General features: G+C 41.4%; 1 protein-coding gene across 2 annotated transcripts in view; it reads left to right on the forward strand.

Moving 5' to 3' along the window:
* Positions 1 to 26,057, forward strand: part of RAD23B (RAD23 nucleotide excision repair protein B) — a 56,293-nt gene that overhangs the window by 16,839 nt on the left and 13,397 nt on the right. The window contains exons 2-7 of one of the 2 annotated variants that reach the window (XM_048849717.2): positions 8,968 to 9,049; positions 12,168 to 12,247; positions 13,599 to 13,870; positions 15,785 to 15,840; positions 21,408 to 21,535; positions 25,892 to 26,012. In XM_048849717.2, coding sequence (XP_048705674.2) covers positions 8,968 to 9,049; positions 12,168 to 12,247; positions 13,599 to 13,870; positions 15,785 to 15,840; positions 21,408 to 21,535; positions 25,892 to 26,012 — 739 coding nt within the window. Of the gene's footprint in view, positions 1 to 8,967; positions 9,050 to 12,167; positions 12,248 to 13,598; positions 13,871 to 15,784; positions 15,841 to 21,407; positions 21,536 to 25,891; positions 26,013 to 26,057 lie in introns of those variants that run through there. The other variant, XM_075128919.1, reaches the window with a different exon arrangement.

Genomic DNA, 26,057 nt, shown 5'->3' on the forward strand with positions numbered 1-26,057 from the left:
TTTAGTTGCAAAGTAAAAACTCAGTGTAATCAAAATCTTAGTTTGAAAATAGATGGTTTCCTGGGACTCTCACTGAACTTTGTAGCAGCACTGTAAAATGCAATTTTAAAATCAGTAGTTGGCTTATCATTTGTTACCAGATATGCCTGTTACTTTGGGGTATGCTCATTTATTAGGGTTGCTCTTCTGCGGGGGGAGGGGGTTCTGTAATTCTATTAATGTAGTGCTTATGTCACTTGTGTGTCCATATGGAGCTCTACTCCTTCCTTCTGCAGGTCCCCTCCCAATGGAGCTATCCTGCAGGACCTACGTTCCCCAGGACTGGGTTCCTCCAGGGCTAGAATTAGATGAACATGCACGCGCGCACACACTAACAGAGCAAGTCTAAGCGGACCGGGTCAAACCTGGAGTTTCAGCTAGCAAGAGATGTTAAGAGTAACAAGAAGGGTTTCTTCAGGTATGTTAGCATCAAGAAGAAAGTCAAGGAAACTGTGAGCCCCTTACTGAATGAGGGAGGCAACCTAGTGACAGAGGATGTGGAAAAAGCTAATGTACTCAATGCTTTTTTTGCCTCTGTCTTCACGAACAAGGTCAGCTTCCAGACTACTGCACTGGGCAGCACAGCATGGGAAGGAGGTGACCAGCCCTCTGTGGAGAAAGAAGTGGTTCGGGACTATTTAGAAAAGCTGGACGAGCACAAGTCCATGGGGCCGATGCGCTGCGTCTGAGAGCGCGAAAGGAGTTGGCGGATGTGATTGCAGAGCCATTGGCCATTATCTTTGAAAACTCATGGCGATTGTGGGAGGTCCCAGATGACTGCTAAAAGGCTAATGTAGTGCCCATCTTTTAAAAAGGGAAGGAGGAGGATCCTGGGAACTACAGGCCAGTCAGCCTCACCTCAGTCCCTGGAAAAATCATGGAGCAGGTCCTCAAGGAATCAATTTTGAAGCACTTAGAGGAGAGGAAAGTGATCAGGAACAGTCAGCATGCATTCACCAAGGGCAAGTCATGCCTGACTAATCTAATTACCTTCTATGACGAGATAACTGGCTCTGTGGATGAGGGGAAAGCAGTGGACGTGTTGTTCCTTGACTTTAGCAAAGCTTTTGACACGGTCTCCCACGGTATTCTTGCCAGCAAGTTAAAGAAGTATAGACTGGATGCATGGACTATAAGGTGGATAGAAAGCTGGCTAGATTGTCGGGCTCAATGGGTAGTGATCAATGGCTCCATGTCTAGTTGGCAGCCGGTGTCAAGTGGAGTGCCCCAAGGGTCGGTCTTGGGGCCAGTTTTGTTCAATATCTTCATAAATGATCTGGAGGATGGTGTGGATTGCACCCTTCGCAAGTTTGCAGATGACACTAAACTGGGAGGAGAGGTAGATAGCTGGAGGATAGGGATAGGATACAGAGGGCCCTAGACAAATTGGAGGATTGGGCCAAAAGCAATCTGAGGTTCAACAGGGACAAGTGCAGAGTCTTGCACTTAGGACTGAAGAATCCCATGCACTGCTACAGACTAGGGACCTAATGGCTCGGCAGCAGTTCTGCAGAAAAGGACCCAGGGGTTACAGTGGATGAGAGGCTGGATATGAGTCAACAGTGTGCCCTTGTTGCCAAGAAGGTCAATGGCATATAAGTAGCGGCATTGCCAGCAGATTGAGGGACGTGATCATTCCCTTCTATTCGACATTGGTGAGTCCTCATCTGGAATACTGTGTCCAGTTTTGGGTCCTGCACTACAAGAAGGATGTGGAAAAATTGGGAAGAGTCCAGCGGAGAGCAACAAAAATGATTAGGGGGCTGGAACACATGACTTCTGAGGAGAGGCTGAGGGAACTGGGATTGTTTAGTCTGCGGAAGAGAAGAGTGAGGGGGATTTGATAGCTGCTTTCAACTACCTGAAAGGGAGTTCCAAAGAGGATGGCTCTAGACTGTTCTCAGTGGTAGCAGATGACAGAACAAGGAGTAATGGTCTCAAGCTGCAGTGGGGGAGGTTTAGGTTGGATATTAAGAAAAACTTTTTCACTAGGAGAGTGGTGAAACACCAGAATGCGTTACTTAGGGAGGTGGTGGAATCTTCTTCCTCAGAAGTTTTTAAGGTCAGGCTTGACAAATCCCTGTCTGGGATGATTTAGTTGGGGATTGGTCCTGCTTTGAGCAGGGGGTTGGACTAGATGACCTCCTGAGGTCCCTTCGAACCCTGATATTCTATGATTCGAATCAACACTCTCAACGGATCCCCTTATATGTCGCTGTACTCACTGGGATGGGTTAAGCAGCACTTTCAAGCTCTCGCCCTTATGTGCCCCTGGTCTCAATAGACTGGGCTGAGCAGCACTTTCAGCTGCCTTCCCCTTATCATAGAATCATATTTGGGGTTGGGAAGGAATTTTCCTCCAGGGCAGATTGGAAGAGGCCCTGGAGGTTTTTCGCATTCCTCTGTAGCATGGGGCATGGGTCACTTGCTGTAGGATTCTCTGCTCCTTGAAGTCTTTAAACCACGATTTGAGGACTTCAGTAGCTCAGACATAGGTGAGAGGTTTTTCGCAGGTGTGGGTGGGTGAGATTCTGTGGCCTGCGTTGTGCAGGTCAGACTAGATGATCATAATGGTCCCTTCTGACCTTAGTATCTATGATGCAGTGTGTCCCTGTTTTTCTGGTCCCAGAGTTCAGTGCGGTTCTCTGTTCTTCATTCTTTATGCTAATCCCTGTCCCATCTTTCATGCAGATGAGGCTAGGGGAGTTGTCTCTGTTCTTCATTCTGTATGCTAATGGAGATGCCTTAATCTTGTCACCCTTGTCAGGAGGGGTCTGGGTGTGTCTCCCAAGGCCCTTCACTGCTCTCTGCAAGTTTTTTTTCTCCGATGGGTTTTGGTTTAAGCAGAGGCTGTGGAGCTAATGTGGAGAATCCTTTGCTTACTCTATAATGAAGTCACTAGACCATTAGAGCTGAGGAAAAGCCAGCCATGCACTAAATATAAGATTTGTTGCAAACTATTACAGTGGTAAGCGGGTGAGGCGCTTCTTTCAAAAGCGTCAAAATCCAGTTTCTCAGGATGTTTAAATTTGCTGATTGGAAGAATTCCCATACTATTACTTCATCCCCAGTTGAGGACTTGAAGGATTCAAGGGCTATTACATGCTATAGGTTCTGTCTTAATCAGTGGTATGTGTGAGGGGAACGCCCTCAGTCTGCATGACTCTTCTGTCTAATTGTAAGAGCTATCAGCTGTGGAAGAGGCCAATGGCTACCTTGGCACAGTCCCTTTTAAACTTCCCTAGTTGAATGAAATCAGTTAGCTATGATATATAACTTGTGTAAGGCCTGCCCTACACTTAAAAGTTAAGTTGACACAGCTACTGCATTCATGGATGTGAAAGTCGTCCGTCCCCCCCGCCCCCCCCAAAGCTGTAGCTATAGTGAGCTAACCCCCAGTGTAGATGTGGCCAGGTTGGAGAAACACTTCCTAGTCCTCAGAGTTGATAGCTGTATTTGACTGCTAGGTTGGGTGGAGTCAAGCTTTGCTCTTTGAAAAGGGGTTATATAGAATGCTTACTCAGCAGGTTGGATGTCTGCCTGGTTGGTGTGTGCTTTGAGAACAGTGGTCGTAAGGTTATGGATGTTTCTTTAGTTGTCCTTCTGCCTCTTTAACATTGCTTGCTTTTTCAAATGTATAGGTTTTCACTTTGTCCCCTAATCTGGTGGTACTGCTGAGCAACTGGTCTGTTTGTCTCATCTCTACTCAAAGATTTAATTTTGTAGCTCTTAGTGAAACTTGAGTTGCTTAATATTTTTGTGATCAAATGGCTTAATATAAAATTGAGTCATAAATAATTAAACATTATTATAGAATCAGTGGCAACCATAACACAGGTCTAGCATTACTCATAAACCCTCTGCAGGTGAGGAGATTCTTGGCTGGATAGTCCAAAAGACCAGAGGAGTTTACAGTTGCAGAAACTAATTATAGCTTGAATGTCTTAAAGAATTTACTTCTGTTTCTAGTAGCAGAAGTCTGTTGGTATCTGTACTGAATGCATTTTGTGACAGATTACACCAGTACTGACTTGGTAACAGCAGAAAAACTTCTCATTCTGATTATTTTTCTGAGAAACAACCACTTTAAACTTAAGTAAATGTTTCAGAGAAACAGCCGATGAAGTGAGCTGTAACTCACGAAAGCTTATGCTCAAATAAATTCGTTAGTCTCTAAGGTGCCACAAGTACTCCTTTTCTTTTTAAGTAAATGTGTTTCTTTAGGGTGTGATTGAGATTCTTTAGGTTTATCAAAAATAAGTGTATATTTTTAGGAAGCAACTTGAGTATTGCATAAAACGGTAATAAATTCAGCTGGTCAATAGAAATTCTCTTAATTTATGGCTTAATTTGACCTTCAGTTACAGCCATGCATCCCCATTGACGTCAGTGGAGTTGCACAAGCATGATTGAGGATAATCTGGCCCACAATGTCAGAAATGTTCCAAAGAGGATGGATCTAGACTGTTCTCAGTGGTAGCAGACTATCAACAGAATATCAAACCCTGATATTCTATGAAATTAATATGTGCCTTGTTTTTAAACTGATGGACAACTATAGGCTTGTCTACACAGGGGTGTTCTGGAAGATTAATCTGAATTTGAAGGTGTGAATTTAAAGTGGATTAGTTAAATTGCATTAAATAGTTCAGAATTAGTGGCCTTAATTTGTCTTCGGAAGTAAATTCAGCTAAACCAAATTAAGGCCAATTTTATTCTGAATGAGGGTGTTCACATGTATTTAATGCAGTTTAACTAATCCACTTCAAATTCACGCTTCTAGTTAACTTTGATGAACTTCTTCCTAGATTTCCCTGTGTAGACAAGTCCTAAGTTTGAGACCGTTTGGAAGAGCAGATCAAGACTGGTATTGTACTGTAATGACACATCTCTTATAGCTTTTTTCAATTTACCGTCAATTTGCTTCTTATAAACCAGTTGTGGAACACTTCAATTTTATATCTTCTGGCTCAGTCTAGTCAAAAGTATATCCGTGATCTGGTGTAGAAGAGTGTGGTTTGGCCCTGCATCCTATGTGGTTTTGTTAGGTAGGTAGTTTTTTAGGTATCTCCAATATTTTTTTAAACTCCACCTTTTTGAACTCTAGTAGATTATTTTCAATTCAGTATTCTTCAAGTCATTAGCTGAAATCTATTGCTCTTGTTGGTGACCACAGTTAGCACATTGATCTAGGCTTTGCCTACGCTTGAACTTCCATTGTTAAAACTTTTGTTGCTCAGGGGTGTGGAAAACCCCCACCCCCACTGAATGACAAAAGTTTTAATGACGGAAAACCGGTGGGTGTGGATAGTGCTTCATCAGCAGGAGCCACTCTCCCTTCAACAAAGCAACCATCCCTCAGTGGGGGTGGTTTTATTTTGTCACCCGGAGAGCTGTCTCCCAGTGGCAGAGCAACTGCGCTGTGCACCTTACAACAGCCGCACCATTTTAGACTTAGCCTTAGTCTTAAGGCCTGGCTACACTTGCAAGTTAGAGTGTATTAAAGCAGTCCCGGGCTCCCTAACGCATGACCCATCCACACTGGCAAGGTGCCTGGACTCTGCAGCTGGAGCGCTCCTGGTAATCCGCCTCCATCAGAAGCATAACCCTTGCCGCACCTCGGCTGAAATGCCCCAGCCTCTGGGTGAATGAGGTGTTGCATTACTGTGCTCTGATCAGCCTCTGGAAACATCCCATAATCCCCTTAAATCAAGTGGCCACTCTTGTCATTGTTTTGTAATCGGCTGTAGGAATGCAGATATGCCCTTTCAAAGCTCCATTTCTGACAGCCGGCTGCTTATCTGCTCTGGGACAAAGCAAACCATTACTGTGGAATGCTGCTGCTGTGAGTGTGAGAGAGGGAGGGGGGTCTGCTGCTGTCTGAACTGACAAGACAGATGTGGACACACTGCAGCGCTTTCCCTGCTGCGCTCTCTGAGGGCTGGGTTAACTCTCAGCACTCTACATCTTCAAGTGTAGCCATGCCCTTAGTCTCCCAGAGGAAGGGAATAAAATCTACAACACCCTTACGAAAGGGTGTTAAACATGTAAGGGCTAGTGTATGCTGGCAACACTAAAGCACGGCCACGGCAGCACTTTAATGTGCCTTGTCTGGTCGTGGCGCAGCGCTGGGAGAGAGCTCTCCCCGTGCTCTAAAAAACCCACCTCAAGAAGGGGCGTAGCTCTCGGCGCTGGGAGTGTGGCTCACAGTGCTGAGGCACTGTTTACACTGGCGCTTTACAGTGCCGCAGCTTGCTGCGCTCAGGGGGTGTTCTTTCACCCCCCCAAGTGAGAAAATTGCAGCGCTGTTAATTGTCAGTGTAGACAAGCCCTAAAGATGAAATAGCATGGTCAAATGAGTGCAACTGAATGTGGTGGCTGAGTTTGAGAGTGACAACGATCAGCCAAGTTCTGATTAGTTCAGCTGCTAATGACAGCTTTTAGTCTTAGCCAGTGAAGTCCCTAAAACTTTATCATACTTGCTTACAGATCACATTTACAGGTTTGTTTGTTGTGGTAACAAATGACACAGACTTAAGGTATGACTAAACTGCCCATGTTGCAGCATTGCAACGTGGCTATTGTAGTCATGCTTTATGGCCGGGGGAGAGATCTCCCGGAAATAAAAAATAACCACCCCGAACTAGGGGGGCGATAACGCGCTGTCTATACGAAAACTTTTGTCACTTGGGGGTGTGTTTTTCACACCCCTGAATGACTAAAGTTTTAGTGCCAAAAGTGGCAGTATAGACACAGCTTAGACACAGCCTGAGTTAACATTTCAAAAAGCAAGGTGAATGACCTTCAGCCTCAAGAAGTAGTATAGGAAGAATTCACATCTGAACAGTCATAGTTTTGTAGACTCCATGTAAAGTCTTTTTGGAGTAAACACTGGATAAAACTGGCATTTTATTATTTAAAGTAAATATAATGCATCTTGCCAGCAAGTCAGTAGTATTGTAGGAAAAATTCAGAGGGGAATAGAGTGCCCTTTATAAACAAAGAAAATCCTGTCCATGGTAAAGCCATGTAGAGGTCGTGGAGTTGTAACAGATCCAAACTCAAGAGCCTGGCTAGTTTTCCAATAGAAATACAACTGATTAGCTAGGAGGCTGATATGAGAGAGCTGCTGATAGGTCCCAGGGCAGCATATCTAATGGGAATATCAGCACAGTCTTCTTCCCAGCTGCTGGAAAAGGAAGATGTGACTCCTCATTTGAGTTTCCTTTGGACAGTGGGTTCTCATTTCTAAGCACTGTGGGGAGAGGCTGATGGGAGAAAGTTAAAATACTGTCAGTGTGTAAAATGTATAATGTAGCGGAAAAAAGATGGAAGAAGCAAAGTCGTTAGGTGCGGGGTAGGGAACTGGAGAGGGAGAAGGATGAACTACATAAGTGATGCCAGGAAAGATATAAGAAATGTGTAAGAGCAAATATTTGACCAATTTCACCAGTGTTAAGTGACATAACTTGACAGCTTTTTGTAATACCCAAGTTAACAAATCTATCAGATATTGAATAGCAAGCATTTGAGTATATTTCTGCTATTGGGCTCACCTTAGTAAGCTGCATTTTAACATTGAACAATATTGATCATGTAGCAGCTACACAGGGCACAAGTAGTATTGACTGACTTGTATCCTAATATCACAATTTATCTTTTGCTTTGGTTAGTAAGTATAGTCTTCTGGGTTAAGTGTCTCATGCACTTTTCAACCTCAGTGTCTGTTTTACTGACGATGCATCAGCTTGTGTTGTATACTTTTGAAAAACAGGTATGGAAATCCTCTAGAAGATAGGTTAGTTTGTGGATGCATGCATGTGACTTTCAGATTGTCTGTTTGAAAGCTGTCACGGTTCTTGTGAACTGTCAAGGGATAAATACAACAAATGTAAAATGCTTCCGGTACACTTAATTTGAGTGTTTATATTTAACATTCTAAGTGCATTAGTATAAAAGCATTTCTTTAATTATGTATTCTGAGCAGTCTTTAGTGATCCTTTTGCACATTACTACCAGAATATAGTCCCTTTGGATAGCAGTCATCTAACTTCAGCAGCAGAACTGGACAACTTGGCCCCCACAGTGGTCTAGCACAGCAGTTCCCAAACTGTGGGTCAGGACCCCAAAGTTTGTTGCAACCCCATTTTAATGGGATTGCCAGAGCTGGAGTTAGACTTGCTGGGGCCCAGGGCCCAAGCCTGAACCCTACCATGCTGGGCCAAAGCCCAAGCCCCACTGCCCAGGGCAGTGGTGTTTAGGTTACAGGTCCCCCAACTGGGGCTTAAGCCCTTTGGCTTTGCCTTTGGCCCCCCATCCTGGGCTTGGGTGGGCTCAGGCTTTGGTCCTTCCTCCTGGGGTCATGTAGTAATTTTTGTTGTCAGAAGGGGATTGCGGTGCTGTGAAGTTTGAGAATCTCTGCTCTAGCAGATCACTTGTGACTACAGTGGTTAAAGACTGTGCAACTGAATTTATAGATAGAGATCATGATTCTGTTGAAAAAAACTTTAAAAAAAAAAAAATCTCTTATCTACTCTGTGCTTGCCCCATATATTCTGAGCAAGTGCTTTAAGGAAGGGCCACTAGGCTTGATACCTCATTTCTTTAATGAGCACTTTGTGTCAAATCTCATCTTCACTTTTCACTGAATTCTAGATCCTTATTTCATATTTGTCAGGGGAGTAATTGTAATGTGACACTGGATTGTAACTCATTTGATTTCGTAGAAAATTCCTTGAACAATATTTCTCCAATCGGGGGCTGGAAGGAAAGCTCTTTGGGAGTTTGACTTTTGTGACATAATGTTCTAAATGTGGGATTGAAATACACTTTATCTATTTGTATCTGCTGTTCTGTTGAAACAAACACAGTGTTAGCGGGATTTGAAGTGTGAATCTGTTTTCCTCTAATAAGAATTATGTGTTTTAGGTGAAGGCGCTGAAAGAGAAGATTGAATCAGAAAAAGGGAAGGATGCTTTTCCAGTAGCTGGCCAAAAACTAATTTATGCAGGTAACATCTTCTAAAGTAAAGATTACGTCTGAAACTGACAAACTTTCTGCTTTTCATTGATCTCTTAATCAATATCACCCTATTCCAAGAATTAGGATTTTGTTTAGCCCTTAGAAGTACTAAAAACCAAAACAAGCTGTCTCATCAGTAGAGGGAGTTCTTGGTATTTTGGGATCAGCTCTCAGTAGTAGTTTTCCGGGTGCGTCACAAACAATCCCGTAGAGACAATAAGTATATACCAATGAGAAAGTGGCCATGGCAGATAGACATTAGGGCTTAAAATCATATTCTTAATACTTGATGCCAGAATCGCTTGGTGAAATCCAATGGCTGTGTAACAACCATCTTCTGACCTCTTGCATAATGGTCCCTTTTGGCTTTAAAATGTCTGAATCCACTCTCCTCGTAGTTTCATTTCTGAGTTCAGAGGACACTTATCTCAAGGACCAAAATATTCGCACAGATTCCTTCTTCCCCCGAAAAAGCCTTATTGATATCCTTAACATATGGGAAGCAGCTGTCTTGACCTCTCCCCAACACATCAAGGTGGGATTTCTGGAACTCAGAACAACTGTTCTCCTTCAGAGGCAAAAAAAGTCCTTAAATTGGAGTTAAGGCTGAGTGCACATGTCAATAACTTAAGAGAAAAAACACAAGTTTAGCATAAATAAAAAAGGAAATAGAAAATTAAGATTAAACTTGGAAACCCCACATTTGAAACAAGTGGAGAGACAGTTAAGGCAGCTATTCTGGATTCTCTTCACATCTCTGGTCCTGGAGGGTTTAAGTCAGGCAGACCAATAACAAACAGGCAGGAAAGTCCCCAGGATAGTGAAATGGACTTGTCTTGCCTGATTCGTTCTTACTGACTTCAGTCCATAAAGATGGATTTCTAAATATATTAACTAGAAAACTTTCTTCATAAAATGTCTTATGCATGTATTTAAAATTGCATGAAATTCTGAAGCTTCTGTTGGTTATGGGGCTGAAAAATCCTGCTAAAGCAGGGCGCAAGATTTAACACAAGTTAAACTTAACACAAGTAGCTGCACTTCTGAAATTCTCGAATTCTTATGCCTCTTTGGAAGCACTGTGCAAATTGTCTAATCCAAATAAAATTGTATAGGGACGATGGGGAATAAGATACAGATTTAAAGTCTAAACTAAGGAGTCAAGACTCGTGTTTCCATAATCCTAGCTTGCACCATTATTGCTCAAAGATTTTTTTATTTTTAAATTTAGAAGTAAGGTATTGGTGTCATTGATTATGTCAAGCATGGCATAAAATCCTTTCTCAGGAAGGTGAATGGGGAGGGCCTATTTTGGCGTTTTTTTTTTTTTTTTTAAAAGCACTGTGCTAGGCTTTGGTTCAACCTGGTGGAATTGTTGTGGTTTGCTTTAAACAGTAAACTGTTCAAAGGTGAGGATAACTTTGTTGTTTTGTATTTATACTACAGTAGTCCCTGGAGACTTTAACACAGTATTTTTGGGGGTGTGGTGCAGAGTCCGGTGCATACACACGGTGGTAGTTCCTTTCCCACACAGCTTACAAGATACATAAAGCCTGGTCTACACTGCGGGGGGATCGATCTAAGTTACACAACTTCAGCTACGTGAATAACATAACTGAAGTTGACGTACTTAGATCTACTCACTGCAGTGTCTTCACTGCGGTGAGTCAACAGCTGATGCTCCCCCATTGACTCTGCCTGTGCCTCTCACTCTGGAGTACTTGAGTCGACGGGAGAGCGCTCGGCAGTTGATTTATCGTATCTAGACTAGACCCAATAAATCGACTCCCACCGTTGGATCGATCGCTGCCCCTCGATCCTGTGGGTAATGTAGACAAGCCTTAAGGGATCCTCAGTGGGCAAATAGACCAATGCAAACGTTGGCCATTCAGACACTGCATCCACATTTCACCTTTGGTGTTCAAATGACCAAACCATTTAGGACTCAAGTCTACCTTCAATTCCCAGGTGGAGCCGTCTGAGTGTGAGACACTTCTGTTCATATCCTCAGTTGCCCAGACTTCCTACACCACAGGGCCAAGGAAATATCCTATTAACTACAGCTGAGGCAGCATATTGTTTTAAACCCCACTAATGTGGGAATGGGATCAGTTGTAAAAGTGCATATGTATGTTAGTCCCAACCCTTTCTCAAGACTTGCTGCCTTTGCAGGAAACCTGACTGTTAGAACTGAGACGATTGCTCAGTTTTATAGTAGGGTAATATTCTCTAACCTTCTCTCACCTAATTTCTCAGACTAGAGTTCTATAGTGATGGTATAACTGAGACTACTTTTACAGGATATTTATGTTTTGGATAATGAAGTTTTAAACCAAACTGGTATAGGTGAACTTAAGTATACTTGACCATCTTCTGCTTAATAACAAAAGATGCGAATCAACAGTGGTGGTGCACGTTAGAAAGGCACGACTGTTTTTTGTCTTGTCTCTACCTTCATCTTTTTGCAAGACAGGATGGAAAAAAGGTTAAGCCTGTTTCACATAAAGCCAGTATTTGAGTCTCCTAAGTTTAAATTGGCAAAATTGCAGAGTCACAAGCTTGCCTCATGCAGAAACATTTATGCTGATCAGTTGCTGGCTCTGAAAGTCTAACCAAGTCACAATCATGCAGTAGGGATATAAAGCATGGAGGATATTGAATTTTTTTCCTTTCTCTTAAGCACAATAGGCAAATTTAAATTATTTGATTGAAATTAATGATTGATACACAGAAGTCTTTCTTCTGCTGTTTGAAAAGATGAATTTTGAGAAAGAGTGAACAAAACCTTTTCCTTGAGATGATGATCCTGTTTTCAATATTATGGAGCATATTGACTCTGCTGGTGTTGTGCTGAAAATGTTCTGTCGGAATAGTCAGAACTGGCTTCAAATAACTTGTGCTATAGAAGGACACAGCAGGAAAATTTTATTTGGGAGCTCTGCAGACAGAGCTTAGGGGTAAAACATTCTTCTTTGGCTTATGCATATTCAAGTGTCTGCATAAAGCTATTTTTTAGGTACTTGATACTGTTTGCACTAGTGGAATATTAAGATGAACTAACAAACTGTTAAATGACTGCTCGATAACTTTCATATTGAACTTGCTAGGTAAAATCCTTAATGATGATACTGCTCTTAAAGAATACAAAATCGATGAGAAGAACTTTGTGGTGGTTATGGTAACAAAAGTAAGTTGCAATTTTCTCATCAAAATCACATTCATTTTGTAAAGAGTTCTTACTGTGGTTCTCAGTATTACAGAACCACTAAAGTCTATTTAAGTTATCTGAGAGTTATGTTATTCATGAAGAGTGTGTGAGCGCGCGTGAGAGAGATTCAGAGTTGAAACTTCAACTTCAGAGTTGAAACCTTTATCCACTCCACTGTGCGTAAATCCCAATACTAGAATGCAAAAATCTCCAACAAAATTTTGATGGCTCCTGGCTGATAAGTGGAGTCTGAATTTTACCGTTCACCCTTTCTTACAATCTCCCCTTGTTTCATTCTGCCTACTTGGATTACATTCTTGTCCTCCTGTTCATGAGTTCATTCACCAAAGAAGGAAGACCAGTATTAAATCCTCAGGTTCAGAACTTCCAAAGTTTCTAGTGGCTGCCTTTCAGAACTCATGACCTGTGGTCCTTTGTGTCAACTTCAACAGTTTAAACCAGGAAAAAACATGATTTGTGACATGAGCTGTGAATTTTGACAGCTGTGGCAAATTAGTGGGGACCATATATGAGGACTTAATGAATGTAAATAAGTTTTACATGTTTCAAGTGGTGAGTGGTAGGGAAGAGAGAATTGTAGAAACCATCATGTTTGTAATAGAAAACCTGTCACATATTGCTAACTAATTTATATTGAAGACACTGCATGACTTCTATGGACTTCAGTGGTAACTACATAGCTAAAATGCTCTGCAGTATTTTGAAAATGGTGCTCTAGTACCTAGGCATACTGGTAGTGGGTTAAGCTTAATATTAAGGATTCACGTCTAATCTTAACTCTTGGTACCTTACCTTCCAACAAATTAACAGTTAAATGTCAAATTTTAATTTTATCACCTTTTTTCAAATTTGTGTGGTCAGACCTTGCACTCTCTACACTTGTCAAGAATTTGCTGATGATTATCTTAAAGAATTTCCACTACAAACATTTTTGCGTATAGAATATTTATGAAATGTACAGTTATAAAAATGAGTAGGCATTCTTTTAATATATTTGGATTTGAATGTACTTGGTTATGAAACAAAACGTGAAGCGTCTAACATAGTACTGGATGTTGTAATTATGTATTCAATAAATCAGTTCTGATTGCAAAATTCTGGCCTTTAAAAATGTGTATCTTTAGACACTTAAGATGTTGTAAATTTAGGTTTTTCAATTATTCACCTTCATATTTTTAAGTGTCTTTTATAAAATCCACTAAATGGAGAGTTTGAGTTGGCAAGTTACTATCTGAACCATAACTGGTCCTTGCGGAGCATACTTAAGGCAGGGATGTGCCATCTTAATTCTCTTTCATTGTTTTTGTAGCCCAAAGCAGCAGCTGCTCCAACACCATCACCAGCTACAACGCAGCAATCAAATGCTACCACTACTACTGTTAGTTCTACTACAACAGCTGCTGCAGCCCCTGCACCAGCCTCTCTACCAGTCCCTGCTCCAGCCCCAGCCCCTGCCCCTGCCCCTCCAACACCAGCTGCAGTGGCTTGTGAACCTGCACCTGTAAGTGCCACTAAAGAAGAGAAACCAGCAGAGAAGCCCATTGAGGCAACAGCTGCTATCAGCCCAACATCAATTGACAGGTATGAATGGGCCACTTGAACACTGTTGAAACCATTCTATGTGAAATTGGCCATTATTCTTTCCTTTAGCTTTGATTTAAATTAAATCTGCCAGTAAAGTGGGACACGGAAGGAAAAGATGGCTAATTATTTTTCTCCATTACAATAGTGTGTATATGGCTGTCTGGCCGGTGTGAAGCTTTGCAGAGTGCACTACCTTTTTTCAGGGAAAGGACGGTCTTACGATTGAATCCCAGCCCTGTGGGTTTGAGAAATCCAGGTTCTATTTCTGGCTTTGTCACAGACATCTCTGATCTTGTGTGTGTCACAGAATTACTGTGACTCTGTTTTCCCATCTAAGCTCAGCATATTTTCCTGTTTCCTGGGGTATTGTGATCCATAGTGAATTAATGTCTGTAAAGCCATTCTGGACTTAAATGAATTGCCCTCCAGAAGCTCAAAACCGTATTTTGAAACATCTTAGTCAGATGCACTAGACATGGTGTTAAGTTCTTACTCTGACCAGAATCTCACATAGTTTCTGGAAAGAATAATTTTATAAGGAATCTATCGTTCTCACCTTTGCTAAACAGATTCCAAAAGATTGACTTATTCTACCAAAGGGTTAATAAATGAGCTGCATCTTACCACTATTGGAAAATATTCATAATAAAAGCAATCCTTGACCCAGCTGCGAAGGTCTATGGGAGTTGGGTGGGTTGTGACAAATTGCATTTGACATTTGCATTCTGGGGAGTTCAGAGATTGAGAACCTCTTGTCTAGCTCTTGTTTGCCCTTCCCTATTCATTTTGAAGATGGTAGTTAACAAATACCTCAAACACACAAACGGGTCTGAAGAGAGAGAGTTCTTGGTTATTGAATGACTTCATATATGGACTGATACAAGTGAGTAAAATGCACTTAGTTAAATACACTTCTGGATTGTAAATATTAAAATTCACTCAAGTGATGTTGTGGACTGGTGGGGGAGCAGGTGATTCAAAGATGGCATAGAAACTGTTGGGGAGAAAAGAGGAAGGCCACAAATAAAACTTCAGGTTGAATATAAAATAAGTCTTGGTGTAAATGCCCACTCTGAATTAGAGGTAGGAAGAGTGTAGTAATGGAAATAGAATCTTCTTTTTAAAATCTTGCTAGATTGTGGAAGGGGGCTTTACCATCAACCCAAATAACTCAAACTGTTTCTTAAATAACTGTCCTCTGGAGTATGGATGTGGATTTCCCTGGCATTGGCTTGTAAAAACAGACCTCCCCTCACTTCCTAGCATTTCTAGCTCTGGTAAATCTTCTCCGTGTCAAATGATAGTGTGGTAGTCTTTCCAGAACATTTTTCTTGATATGTAGAAAAATTCACATCCATTTAAACAGTGTTTTCTGAATGGTTGCCTTTTTGGAAGTGGATTCAGACAAACTTCGGGAACAAAGGTCTTCATCTGTCACAGGAATTTTAAAGGGAACGGGTAAACTTTGATCAGTTGTCCTTCAAGGGGCAATACTGAGAGATTTTTAAAAGTGCTCTGCCTTGGCCCAACTCGGCTCCCACTGAATTCAATGTCAGTTTTACTGTTGACTTCTGTGGGAGCAGTTAGGCAAACACTGAGCACTTACGAAAATCCCGTTTTTACCCTTACTTTTCTCCCAGCCCTAAAGGCATTGCTTAGGTAAGCAGGTGTCAGCTCTTGAATGGATAAACGGTATTCCAAATGTAGATATTCTTGATGGGAGTCAGCAAGAGTAAGGGTTAAAAACAGTAGCATTTACGTAGAGTACAGAAGTATGTAAATTCTGGCTTCATACCGGGTCTTAAACACCCTTAACTCCTTTAGGAAATAACATAGAGTTACAGATGCTGCTTCTACTTACCAATTATGTGTTCCAAACTCGTATATTTGAGATCTTGTTTTATCTTGCAGTACATCAGGTGATACTTCTCGATCCAACCTTTTTGAGGATGCTACAAGTGCACTTGGTAAGTGTTTATCTAAACTTTAGCTTGCACTTAAACCTTGTTTCATTGCAGCCAAAATAAATGGTGGGTTAACAGATAAGTTGTTTGCCTTCTCTCCTCTACTATACCTTTTATTCTCAAGATTATAATCAAAACACTGTTCCCAAAGAACAGAAGTAAATGTGGTAAAATCAACCTCATGTAAGCATTCTTCTTCTTTAGTACAGAGGTTATTTTAACTTATATACAAAGATGTGTTGTATAAAGATGGGAAAACAAACTTATAACAGCCTTTCTGGTTTTTCCAGATTTCTTTTACTCTTTCCCAGTGATTCAGCTTGAATTGGTTCGGATGGAATGCTGAGTTTGGTGTGTGTTTTCTTTATGTTGTGGCCAGTAAACACAACCAATGTGTGTACATGCCCTCCTCTGACTTGCACCCTCAGCCATTATGTTCACATAATTGAAACAACCATTTCAACTTTGACAGTACTATATAGCATGTGTACCTAGTGAATTTAGGGTCACTAGTTTGAATGCAGTTCTGGTCACAAAGGGTCTCTGGCAGTAATTATCTCTAGAGACAGTGCAGTGACCTGTGAAGTGAGTTGCTGGTCTTCATTTATAGCACATGCAGCACTTGTTATCCATAACTCCTAAGACTCTTCACAAAGGTGAGTGGGCATAAACTCACATTTTTTTAAATGTGGAAACTGACTTAGAAAAGAAATGACTTGCCCAAGAATCACACATCACATTAGCAGAGTTGGATCTAGAACCCAGGTATCCTGACTCAGTCTTGTCTTTAACTTTTGGCCTCTGGGCTGTAGTACATCCCAGAGAGGATTTTATGGAAGGACATTTTAGTTCCACAGTCTGTCCAGTAAAGAGATTACTTTCTATGGAGAGGTCTGTCTCTCTCCACTTGACTAAACCTGCTGCTCCCCTGTCATGTGCCGCAAGGATGGATGGCACATCTGTCAGTCTTTCTCACTGTGTAAGTTAGCTGACTGTTTACTCCTTTTTCACTGAAGCAGTCCAAGTTTCACTGCAGGTTAGAATATCCACAACTGAATATGAATGAGGATGGATTGTTAAAACAAAAAAGTGGATCCTAGAGTACCAGTCACAAGACTGCTTTAACACTACTTAGGAGTGACTGGAGAAATCAAATTTGAGTGCATGGATTGCTGTTGACTATAGATGCATAAATTGCCAGTATTCAGATTTACTCCTTCATCTTAACCTGTGCGGACTCCCACAGTATTCTTGCCAGCAAGTTAAAGAAGTATGGGCTGGATGAATGGACTATAAGGTGGATAGAAAGCTGGCTAGATTGTCGGGCTCAATGGGTAGTGATTAATGGCTCCATGTCTAGTTGGCAGCTCGTATCAAGTGGAGTGCCCCAAGGGTCGGTCCTGGGGCCAGTTTTGTTCAATATCTCCATAAATGATCTGGAGGATGGTGTGGATTGCACCCTCAGCAAGTTTGTGGATGACACTAAACTGGGAGGAGAGGCAGATACGCTGGAGGGTAGGGATAGGATACAGAGGGACCTAGACAAATTGGAGGATTGGGCCAAAAGAAATCTGATGAAGTTCAACAAGGACAAGTGCAGAGTCCTGCACTTAGGACGGAAGAATCCCATGCACCTCTACAGACTAGGGACCGAATGGCTCGGCAGCAGTTCTGCAGAAAAGGACCTAGGGGTTACAGTGGAAGAGAAGCTGGATACGAGTCAACAGTGTGCCCTTGTTGCCAAGAAGGCCAATGGCATTTTGGGCTGTATAAGTAGGGGCATTGCCAGCAGATGGAGGGACGTGATCGTTCCCCTCTATTCGACATTGGTGAGGCCTCATCTGGAGTACTGTGTCCAGTTTTGGGCCCCACGCTACAAAAGAAGGATGTGGAAAAATTGGAGAGAGCCCATTGGAGGGCAACAAAAATGATTAGGGGACTGGAACACATGACTTCTGAGGAGAGGCTGAGGGAACTGGGATTGTTTAGTCTGCGGAAGAGAAGAATGAGGGGGGATTTGATAGCTGCTTTCAACTACCTGAAAGGGGGTTCCAAAGACGATGGATCTAGACTGTTCTCAGTGGTAGCAGATGACAGAACAAGGAGTAATGGTCTCAAGTTGCAGTGGGGGAGATTTAGGTTGGATATTAAGAAAAACTTTTTCACTAGGAGAGTGGTGAAACACTGGAATGCGTTACCTAGGGAGGTGGTGGAATCTCCTTCCTTAGAAGTTTTTAAGGTCAGGCTTGACAAAGCCCTGGCTGGGATGATTTAATTGGGGATAGGTCCTGCTTTGAGCAGGGGTTTGGACTAGATGACCTCCTGAGGTCCCTTCCAACCCTGATATTCTATGATTCTATGACTGCAGTAGCCAGAATAAATTGACCGTTATCTCTTTCAGATTTCCTTTAGTTTTCCCCATTCATGTATTGGTCTAGTTCACACCTGGATAACATGGGTGGTCACAAAATGCACTTGAAAAAAGTGACCAGTTTAATGTGGTTAGGGACCAGAAGTGATGGTGTTCTTCACTTGCACTATGGCGTGTTTTTGCCAGTCTTAGTTTGTGATTTGTAGTATGAGTAAATGATTGATGTCAGTAGAAAGAATTGCTGATCTTGTAGATTAAGATCACCTCACCTAAGATAATTGTACTTGCACTGGTTTTCTGACACTGTTTCTCAAAACACAAATCAGTTACTTTACAAGTTTGTATTTTAAGAAGTTTCTTTCTGGAAACTTGGAAGGCCAAGGAGAGACCATGGTTAATCCCTTATTGCAGATGCACACACAACCACAATAACTTGAGCATGCACTTCTTTAAACCTGGGCCAAAGTTATTGACCCTGTATTGACCATTTTAGTCAAGTGGTAGTCACTCAGAATTAAACTGATTTTTGTTTAATAGTGAATTGACATTACTAATGCCCTGGGGAGTCCAACTCTGTACGTGGTTTACCAGGTTATTTTGGATAAACCAGTGGTTCTTATGTATGTTATCTCCACTTACCCCCTAAATTCATTGTAGATAATAGAGTATGTCTACACAACAGTGTAAGCCTAGGGTTGGTGGGATTCCAGTCAGCTGATGCATGTCAGGGAATCGTGGAATTGAACATCTACTTTGCATTTTAACAGGTTGAGTTTTCTGACCCATGCTCAAACCTGGGGCTCTGGCATCCACACTGCTGTGCACAAATCTGAGTCAGAGAAACCCTGTCCCAAAGTCCCTAGTGCGCCCCACCTCCAATTGTCGACACTCTAGCCCTAGGAACACGATGCACTGCAGGTAAACTACTGCCCACCTTGTTTCCTAACTCTGGCAGTGCTGTTGATGTCACTCCAGTGCCCATGAGGGGCCTGTGAGTACATAATCTGCATAATTAGCTCCTTTGGTGACTGTTGCAGTAGAATGCCTTCAGTTTGAGAAGGTTGATGCTGAACTACCATCTAATCTAAGAATTGGGCTCTCCAGCTCTAGACTGAGGATAATTAGGACATCAGTCTCCAGGGCTGTCAAACAATTAGCATGAAACTTTGCAATTCTTAATTTTTAAAATGGGATGTTCAATGAAGGTGTTCTTGGTTGGCTTTTATTTTTGTCTGTTTTTAAGTTAGATATTTAATATAGGGTTTAGAGGAAAAACACAGGCGGCCCAGCCTGCCGGCTCCCGGCTACCTGGATGTTGGGGGTCATCCCTCCCCCAGCTATGCTGAGCCGGGAGCTCTGCTGCTCTCGTCCCTGCATGGCAGCTGCTTGGTCCCACTCTGCTCGCTGTCCTGCTCCCAGGCCGCCCCTGCCTTCCTTGGGGCTGCATGTGCAGCAGCACCCAGGTTGTGTGGTTGGTGAGGGAGGTGAGTGGGAGCCAGCCCTAAAACATGAGATTCTTTTCCATTGTTACTTAGTACTCTTAGAGTACTATTAACAAATTTAGAATATGGATAAATAACAAGAAAACAAAACTGTTAGTTGCTGTAATTGCAATTGTGAATTGTTTTAGCAACCTTGCTTAAGTGACCGGACTGTGTCACTGGTACCTAGAACAGTGATGCACAGTCCCATTGAGTCAGTTAGTACTGATCAGCTCTGCCATACTTAACCCCTCACCACACCATGAAGGTTGTCAGGTTACATTTCAAGGTAGAATCAGCCCTTTACTTGACTTGTGTAACATGCTCTTCTTAAAGAAAGGAAGCAAAGCATTTAGAGTAAAATGACTGATTTTTGCATTTAATAGTAATGTCTCTGAATGTACTTTCGAGGCTCTTACACTGAATTTTTTCCCTTTAAAAAATTCTTAAGTATGCTACATATGATGAGACAGGGCACGTGTGCACCTTTTCCCCTTTACCTTTGTGTTGGGACCTCTGGAGGCAACAGCCTAGTGTAGAAAGCCCTGCCTTGGAGGGCTGTACACCAAGCTGCTGCCTATGTTTTCTGTGATACCCCAGGAGCTCAATCAGTTTTTAATGAAGAGAAGATTAATGGATAACTTGATCAGTCTGTATGTACCTACATGGGAAACTGACATTTGATAAAGGGCACTAATCTTATCTCTGCTCTCTAATCTCTCAGACACAGAAAACAAGATCCAATGGCTGGAAGTTTGAAGCTAGGCAAACTCAGACTAGAAATGAAGTGTAGTATTTTAATAGGATAATTAACCGTGGAACAATTTACCAAGACTTTTGGTGGTTTTTCCATCTCTGCGATTTTTAAATCAAGATTAGATATTTTTCTAAAAAATATTCTAGTTCATCCAAGAATAAATTTAGAGAAGTCCTGTAGTCCATATCATACAGGAGGCAGATAAGATCACAATGCCTTGTGGACTTAGAATCTATTAAGTTAGGAGGGTGTCAGTTGATAGGGCCATAAATATCTAACACTCAAAATTTTGTTGGACCCAATTCACTATCCACTGACTGTTTGGGGAGGGGGGCGGGGGGGAGAAAAAACAAGTTGCATCACTAAACAGTACTTCAAGCCTTCTGTTACTTTTTAGAACTTCCCTTCTCTGCCATCCTGGGTTGATCCATCCAATGCTTTACTGTGCTGTCCAGGCAGCCTTCACTGTCTCTCCTTACCATGTTACCAACTGTCAGTTGGTCTATACTTACCATTGGTGACCATTCCAGCTGTTGTGTTAAGCCATTATTTGGTTTTTCAAAGCAATCTGGCACAGATTTTGGTTTATTGGGATTAATTTCCGGCGTTAAACTGCAGGAAGCTTTTTAAATTAGGCCAGGAACTGAATATTAGATAGCTGTGAAGATGCCCTTGACCTTAGTGAAGAGTGAGGAAGAGGAATTATTAGTACAAGGAGTGTCACCAACACACTGAATCTTCCATAGAAGCCTGTATTGTGCTCTGTCCCCAGGAACTCTGCCATCCTGTTGACTGCTTAATACAAAACTTGAACATACTGAATAATGAAATCAGCAGAATTTGGCAAGTTTAGTGTGACTTTCCTTCACTTCCTCTTGAGTGAATGTCTCAGTTTTGGTATTTCTCAAAGTCTGCTTGCACCCTTTTACTGCATTTAAAACTGTTATTTTTGCCCCTCTAGTGACAGGTCAGTCTTATGAGAATATGGTGACTGAGATCATGTCAATGGGCTATGAGCGAGAGCAAGTAATTGCAGCACTGAGAGCCAGCTTCAACAATCCTGACAGAGCAGTGGAATACCTTCTAATGGTGAGCTGTTTTTTCATCTTTTCACTTTCTCCCCATCTTTTGAGAAGAATTTAATCTTTGAATGATTTGATAACCTAAAAGAGATAAGATGAGTAAAAGTCCACAAAGGAGCAGCAGCTTTAAGTAGAGGGTCTGGCAGGTTGAGAAATGGATTTTCAAGAGCCTACTGCCTTAAGGGCGATACCTGCGTCTAAATTTTGTGATTGCCATATTTTGTACTCATTTATTTGGCTGCGTATGCTAGGTGTGTCTAAAAATTGTGATGCTGATGTGGTGTGGTTAATTAGCTATTACCTGTCTCAATTGGATACTGCCTGTATCAATTAACTAAAAATGGTTCTCTTATTGTGACCAATTGAGGATAATAGTCACTGTTTTTTTGTATTGGCAGTTATAGTATCACAAAACAGACTAAGCCCAAAGCTGTTGGTTCATCCTTGGTATGAATCATGCTATAGAACTTAGGGAGCATATCCTGTATGTATTATAATAACTTAGGGTCTGGACTTCAGTGTTTTTCTTTAAATAGTAGTTAAACTTGGAGAGGAGTTGATTGATCAATCTGCTGAAGAAGATGCAACCTATCTGTGGTAAGACTGGCTTTAAAAATGCAGTGCACTTCTATTTGCTTGATTGGAAATGGAAAATGGCTACAAGTCCAAGTGAATCTTGTTATGTTACTTCATGTTAAAATCTTCTTCATTCCATTTTTGTATTGGGTTACATTCAGTTCTGTTTCTCAGCCTGATAGGTTACAAGCAGCTCTGGAAACTAAGAAAAATATGAAAATGGGTATGGAAGCTCAGTGGGACAGATGGTTATTTAATGCATATTTCCAGTGTCTCTAGCTTTGGCTACATTTGAGTTCATTTGAAACTGTCACACCCCAGAAATCAGTTTCCCTTTGCTATTCCCCATTCATGCTTAATGAACTTAATTTCTGGCTTATTTTGAAGCTGAGATATACAGATTGTGTGTGAACAGGACTTCCTATAGACTGAGGAAGGAAAAAAACTCGAACTTTCTAGGAAGCTTTCAAATTGGTAACAGTTTTTCGTAGGCATTGTTCATATGTAAATCCTTCACGTTACTATTTACAGTTTTAAGCCAGTGCTGCACTTGTTACTTATGACTCATTTTCAACATAAATTGTGTATAACCGCTTATGAAACTGACTTCAAGCTTTCAACTGTGAGGACTAAACATTGCACTACATAACAGATGTAAAGAGATCTCAGTCCTCCCCATTAATGTTCTAGGTTTCACAGTGTTGGTCTATAATAGAGAAATTTCTTTACATAGCTGTTTAGTAAGCGAGCAGTAAGAGAATTTTTTTTAATGATGTAAACTTCTGCATAGTTCCTGTATGTCTGGGATTGGGACTTGATGAGAGAGAGCTGGCTAATCATAGAAATGTAGGGCTGGAAGGGATCTTGAGGCATCGTCGTCTCCAGTGTTTCTCGATCTTTTTGATACCAGGGACCAGCTTGCTGCCTTCCTAAACTGTGTCAGGGAAATTTCAGGGACCGGCAAGGAGGTTGCCATGTTTGAGTCATTGAGAAACACTAGTTCAATCCCCCTCACCCTGTGCCACCACTGAGGTGGAACCAACTAACTGTACCTAGACAGGTGTCTGACTAGACTGTTCTTCAAAACCTCAAGTGATGGGGATTGCACAACCTTCCTTGGTAACCTATTCCAATGCTTAATTAGCCTTATAGTTAGAAATTTTTCCCAGTTTCCAACCTAAATCTGTCTAGATGCAGATTAAGCTGATTACTTGTTTGTCCTGCCTTTAGTGGATATGGAGAACAATTGATCACTATTGACTTATCAGTTCCCTCCTAAGTTGTCTTTTCTCAAGACTAAACATGCCCAGTTTTGTAATGTTTCCTTGTAGATCAGGTTTTCTAAACCTTTTACAATTTTTGTTGCTCTCCTCTGGGTTCACTCCAGTTTATCCACATTGTTCTTAAACTGTGGCACCCAAAACAGGACAGCTACTTCCTGTGTTTCACATACAATGCTCCTGTTAATACTCCCCAAAATATTAGCCTTTTTTACAGCTACATCATATTGACTTATTAAATTTGTGATCGACTGTAACCCCAAATCCGTTTCTGCAGTACTACCACCTACCCATTTATTCCTTGTTTTGTATTTGTGCATTTGATTTTTTTTCCTTCCTAAGTGTAGTACTTTGCACTTGTCTTTATTGAATTTCATCTTGTTGATTTCAGACCAATTCTTCAATTTGTCAAGGTAATTTTGAATTTTAGTCCTGTCCTCCAAAGTGCTTGCAACTCCTCCCAGCTTGGTGTCATCCGCCAACTTTATTAGCACACTTTCCACTCCTTTGTCTGAGTCATTAATGAAAATGTTGAATAATACCAGACCCAGGACAGAACCCTGTTGGGACCCCACTAGATCCCAGTTTGATGCCAAACCATTGCTAATTATTCTTTTGATTAGTTTTTCAACCAGTTGTGAACCCATCATTAGGTAATTTAAATCTAAATCACATTTCCCTAGATTGCTTATGAGAATATTTGTCAAAAGCCTTACTAAAATCAAAATGTTAAGTCTCTTCCCCCCCTGCCCAATCCAGGAGACCAGTAAGCCTGTCAAAGAAGGAAATTAGGGTTGGTTTGGCATGATTTGTTCTTGATAAATTCATGTTGGCTATTACTACTTATCCTCTAGATGCTTACATATTGTTTAATAATTTTGTTCCAGTATTTTTCTAGGTATTAAAGTTAGGCTGACGGACCTATAATTCCCAAGGTCCTATGTTCTCTTTTTAAAGATAGAGGTACTGTATTTTCCCTTCCCTCTTGTACCACATCCGTCTTCCATGAGTTCTCAAAGATAATTGCCAATGGTTCCAAGATTGCTTCGGCTAGTTCCTTAAATACACGAGCATGAATTTTGTTAGGCCCTGCTGCCTTGAATACATCTAACTTACTTGAATGTTCTTTAACATGTTCTTTCCCTATTCTGGCTTGTGTTCCTTCTTCCTTGTTGTAAATATTAACTGTGGTAACAGTTAACCGTTCTAGTCACAATTAACCCTTTTAGTGAAGACTGAAGCAAAATAGGCATTAAACACCTTGGCCTTCTTGGTGTCATCCGTTGTTAGCTCTCCTTCCCTGCTAAGTAGTGGACCTACACTTTACATTAGAAGCAAGAGAGAGGATTTATAGAACCTCTTCTTATAGCCTCTCTATCCCTTGTTAGTTGCGACTCATTTTGTGCCTTTTGCCTTTCTGATTTTGTCCCAACATGCTTGTGCTGCTATTTTGTATTCACCTGTAACAATTTGTCCATGTTTCCATTTTTTGTAGGATTCCTCTTTTGATTTTTCAAGTTACTAAAGAACTCCTAATGCAGTCATATTGTCCTCTTACTGTTCTTCCTACTTTGCTTTGGATCAGAATAGTTGAGCCTTTAATGTTGTCTCTTTGAGAAACTGCCAGCTCTGCTGAACTCCCAAACCCTTAGATTTTCTTCCCATGGGACCCTATCTACCAGTTCTGAGTTTGTCTGCTTTTTTAAAAGTCTATTGTCCTTATTCAGCTGTTCACTCCTTTCTTTCCTTAGCCAAGAAATGGTCGATTTCATGATTCACTTTCAGCCAAATTACCTTGCACTGTCAGATTCACAACCAATTTCTCTTTAGTCAAAATCAAGTCTAAAATGGGTGCCCCATAGTTATCTCTCCACCTTCTGAAACAAGATGTTATCCTCAAGAAATGTTCCAAGAGTTGCTCAGCCCAAATAAGAATATTGAGGGGAGCAATTCAGGAAACTAGATCTGTACCTCTGACAGAGCCCCTTGTAATACAGACTTGCTATTTAAGGGTCCTACATCCTGGTCTACTTCTGAACTATTGAGTGCTGTAGGCAAGAGTGCTCTTCACCATCCGCCACTGGCAACAAGTGCAATCTTCCCATTTGGATGTGGCCCTTATGACAATTATGTATTGATTTCCTCTATTAAAGTCATACAATGAAGCGCTCATCGTGCAAAAAACATATTAGAACACTGCGCGACTCTGCATTAACTACCAGTAAACTTCCTGGTGCAGTTCAAAATGTTGAGTTTTAACAGAGCACTAAATTGGTGAGACCTCTCTCCCTTTTTTTTTCAGTTTATTCAATGCTATATTGAATGATTTGGAGCTGTTCGTAGGTTTTTTAGCAATAGTGTCTGCAAATTTGTAGTGTATTAATGCTTTCTATTTGTAATGAAAGTATTGAGTCTTATTTCTAGGGCAAAGGCAGTGTAGTGAAGCCATTACCGTTGATCTCTACCCATGAAAATGCTGTAAATTGTAACATGATCCCTGGATTTAGGGTATCCCTGGAGACAGAGAGACTCAAGCCGCAGCGGACCCCCCTCAGGCAGCAGGCACTGGTGCGTCTCAATCTTCGGCGGCGGCAGCAGCTGCAACTACAACTTCTAGCTCTTCGGGAGGTAAGACGGTCTTGGGCTGCGTAACAGCTACCCTTACGCCCGCAG

The sequence above is a fragment of the Caretta caretta genome, chromosome 5, assembly GCF_965140235.1.
Source record: "Caretta caretta isolate rCarCar2 chromosome 5, rCarCar1.hap1, whole genome shotgun sequence".
In the NCBI taxonomy this organism is placed as follows: domain Eukaryota; kingdom Metazoa; phylum Chordata; order Testudines; family Cheloniidae; genus Caretta; species Caretta caretta.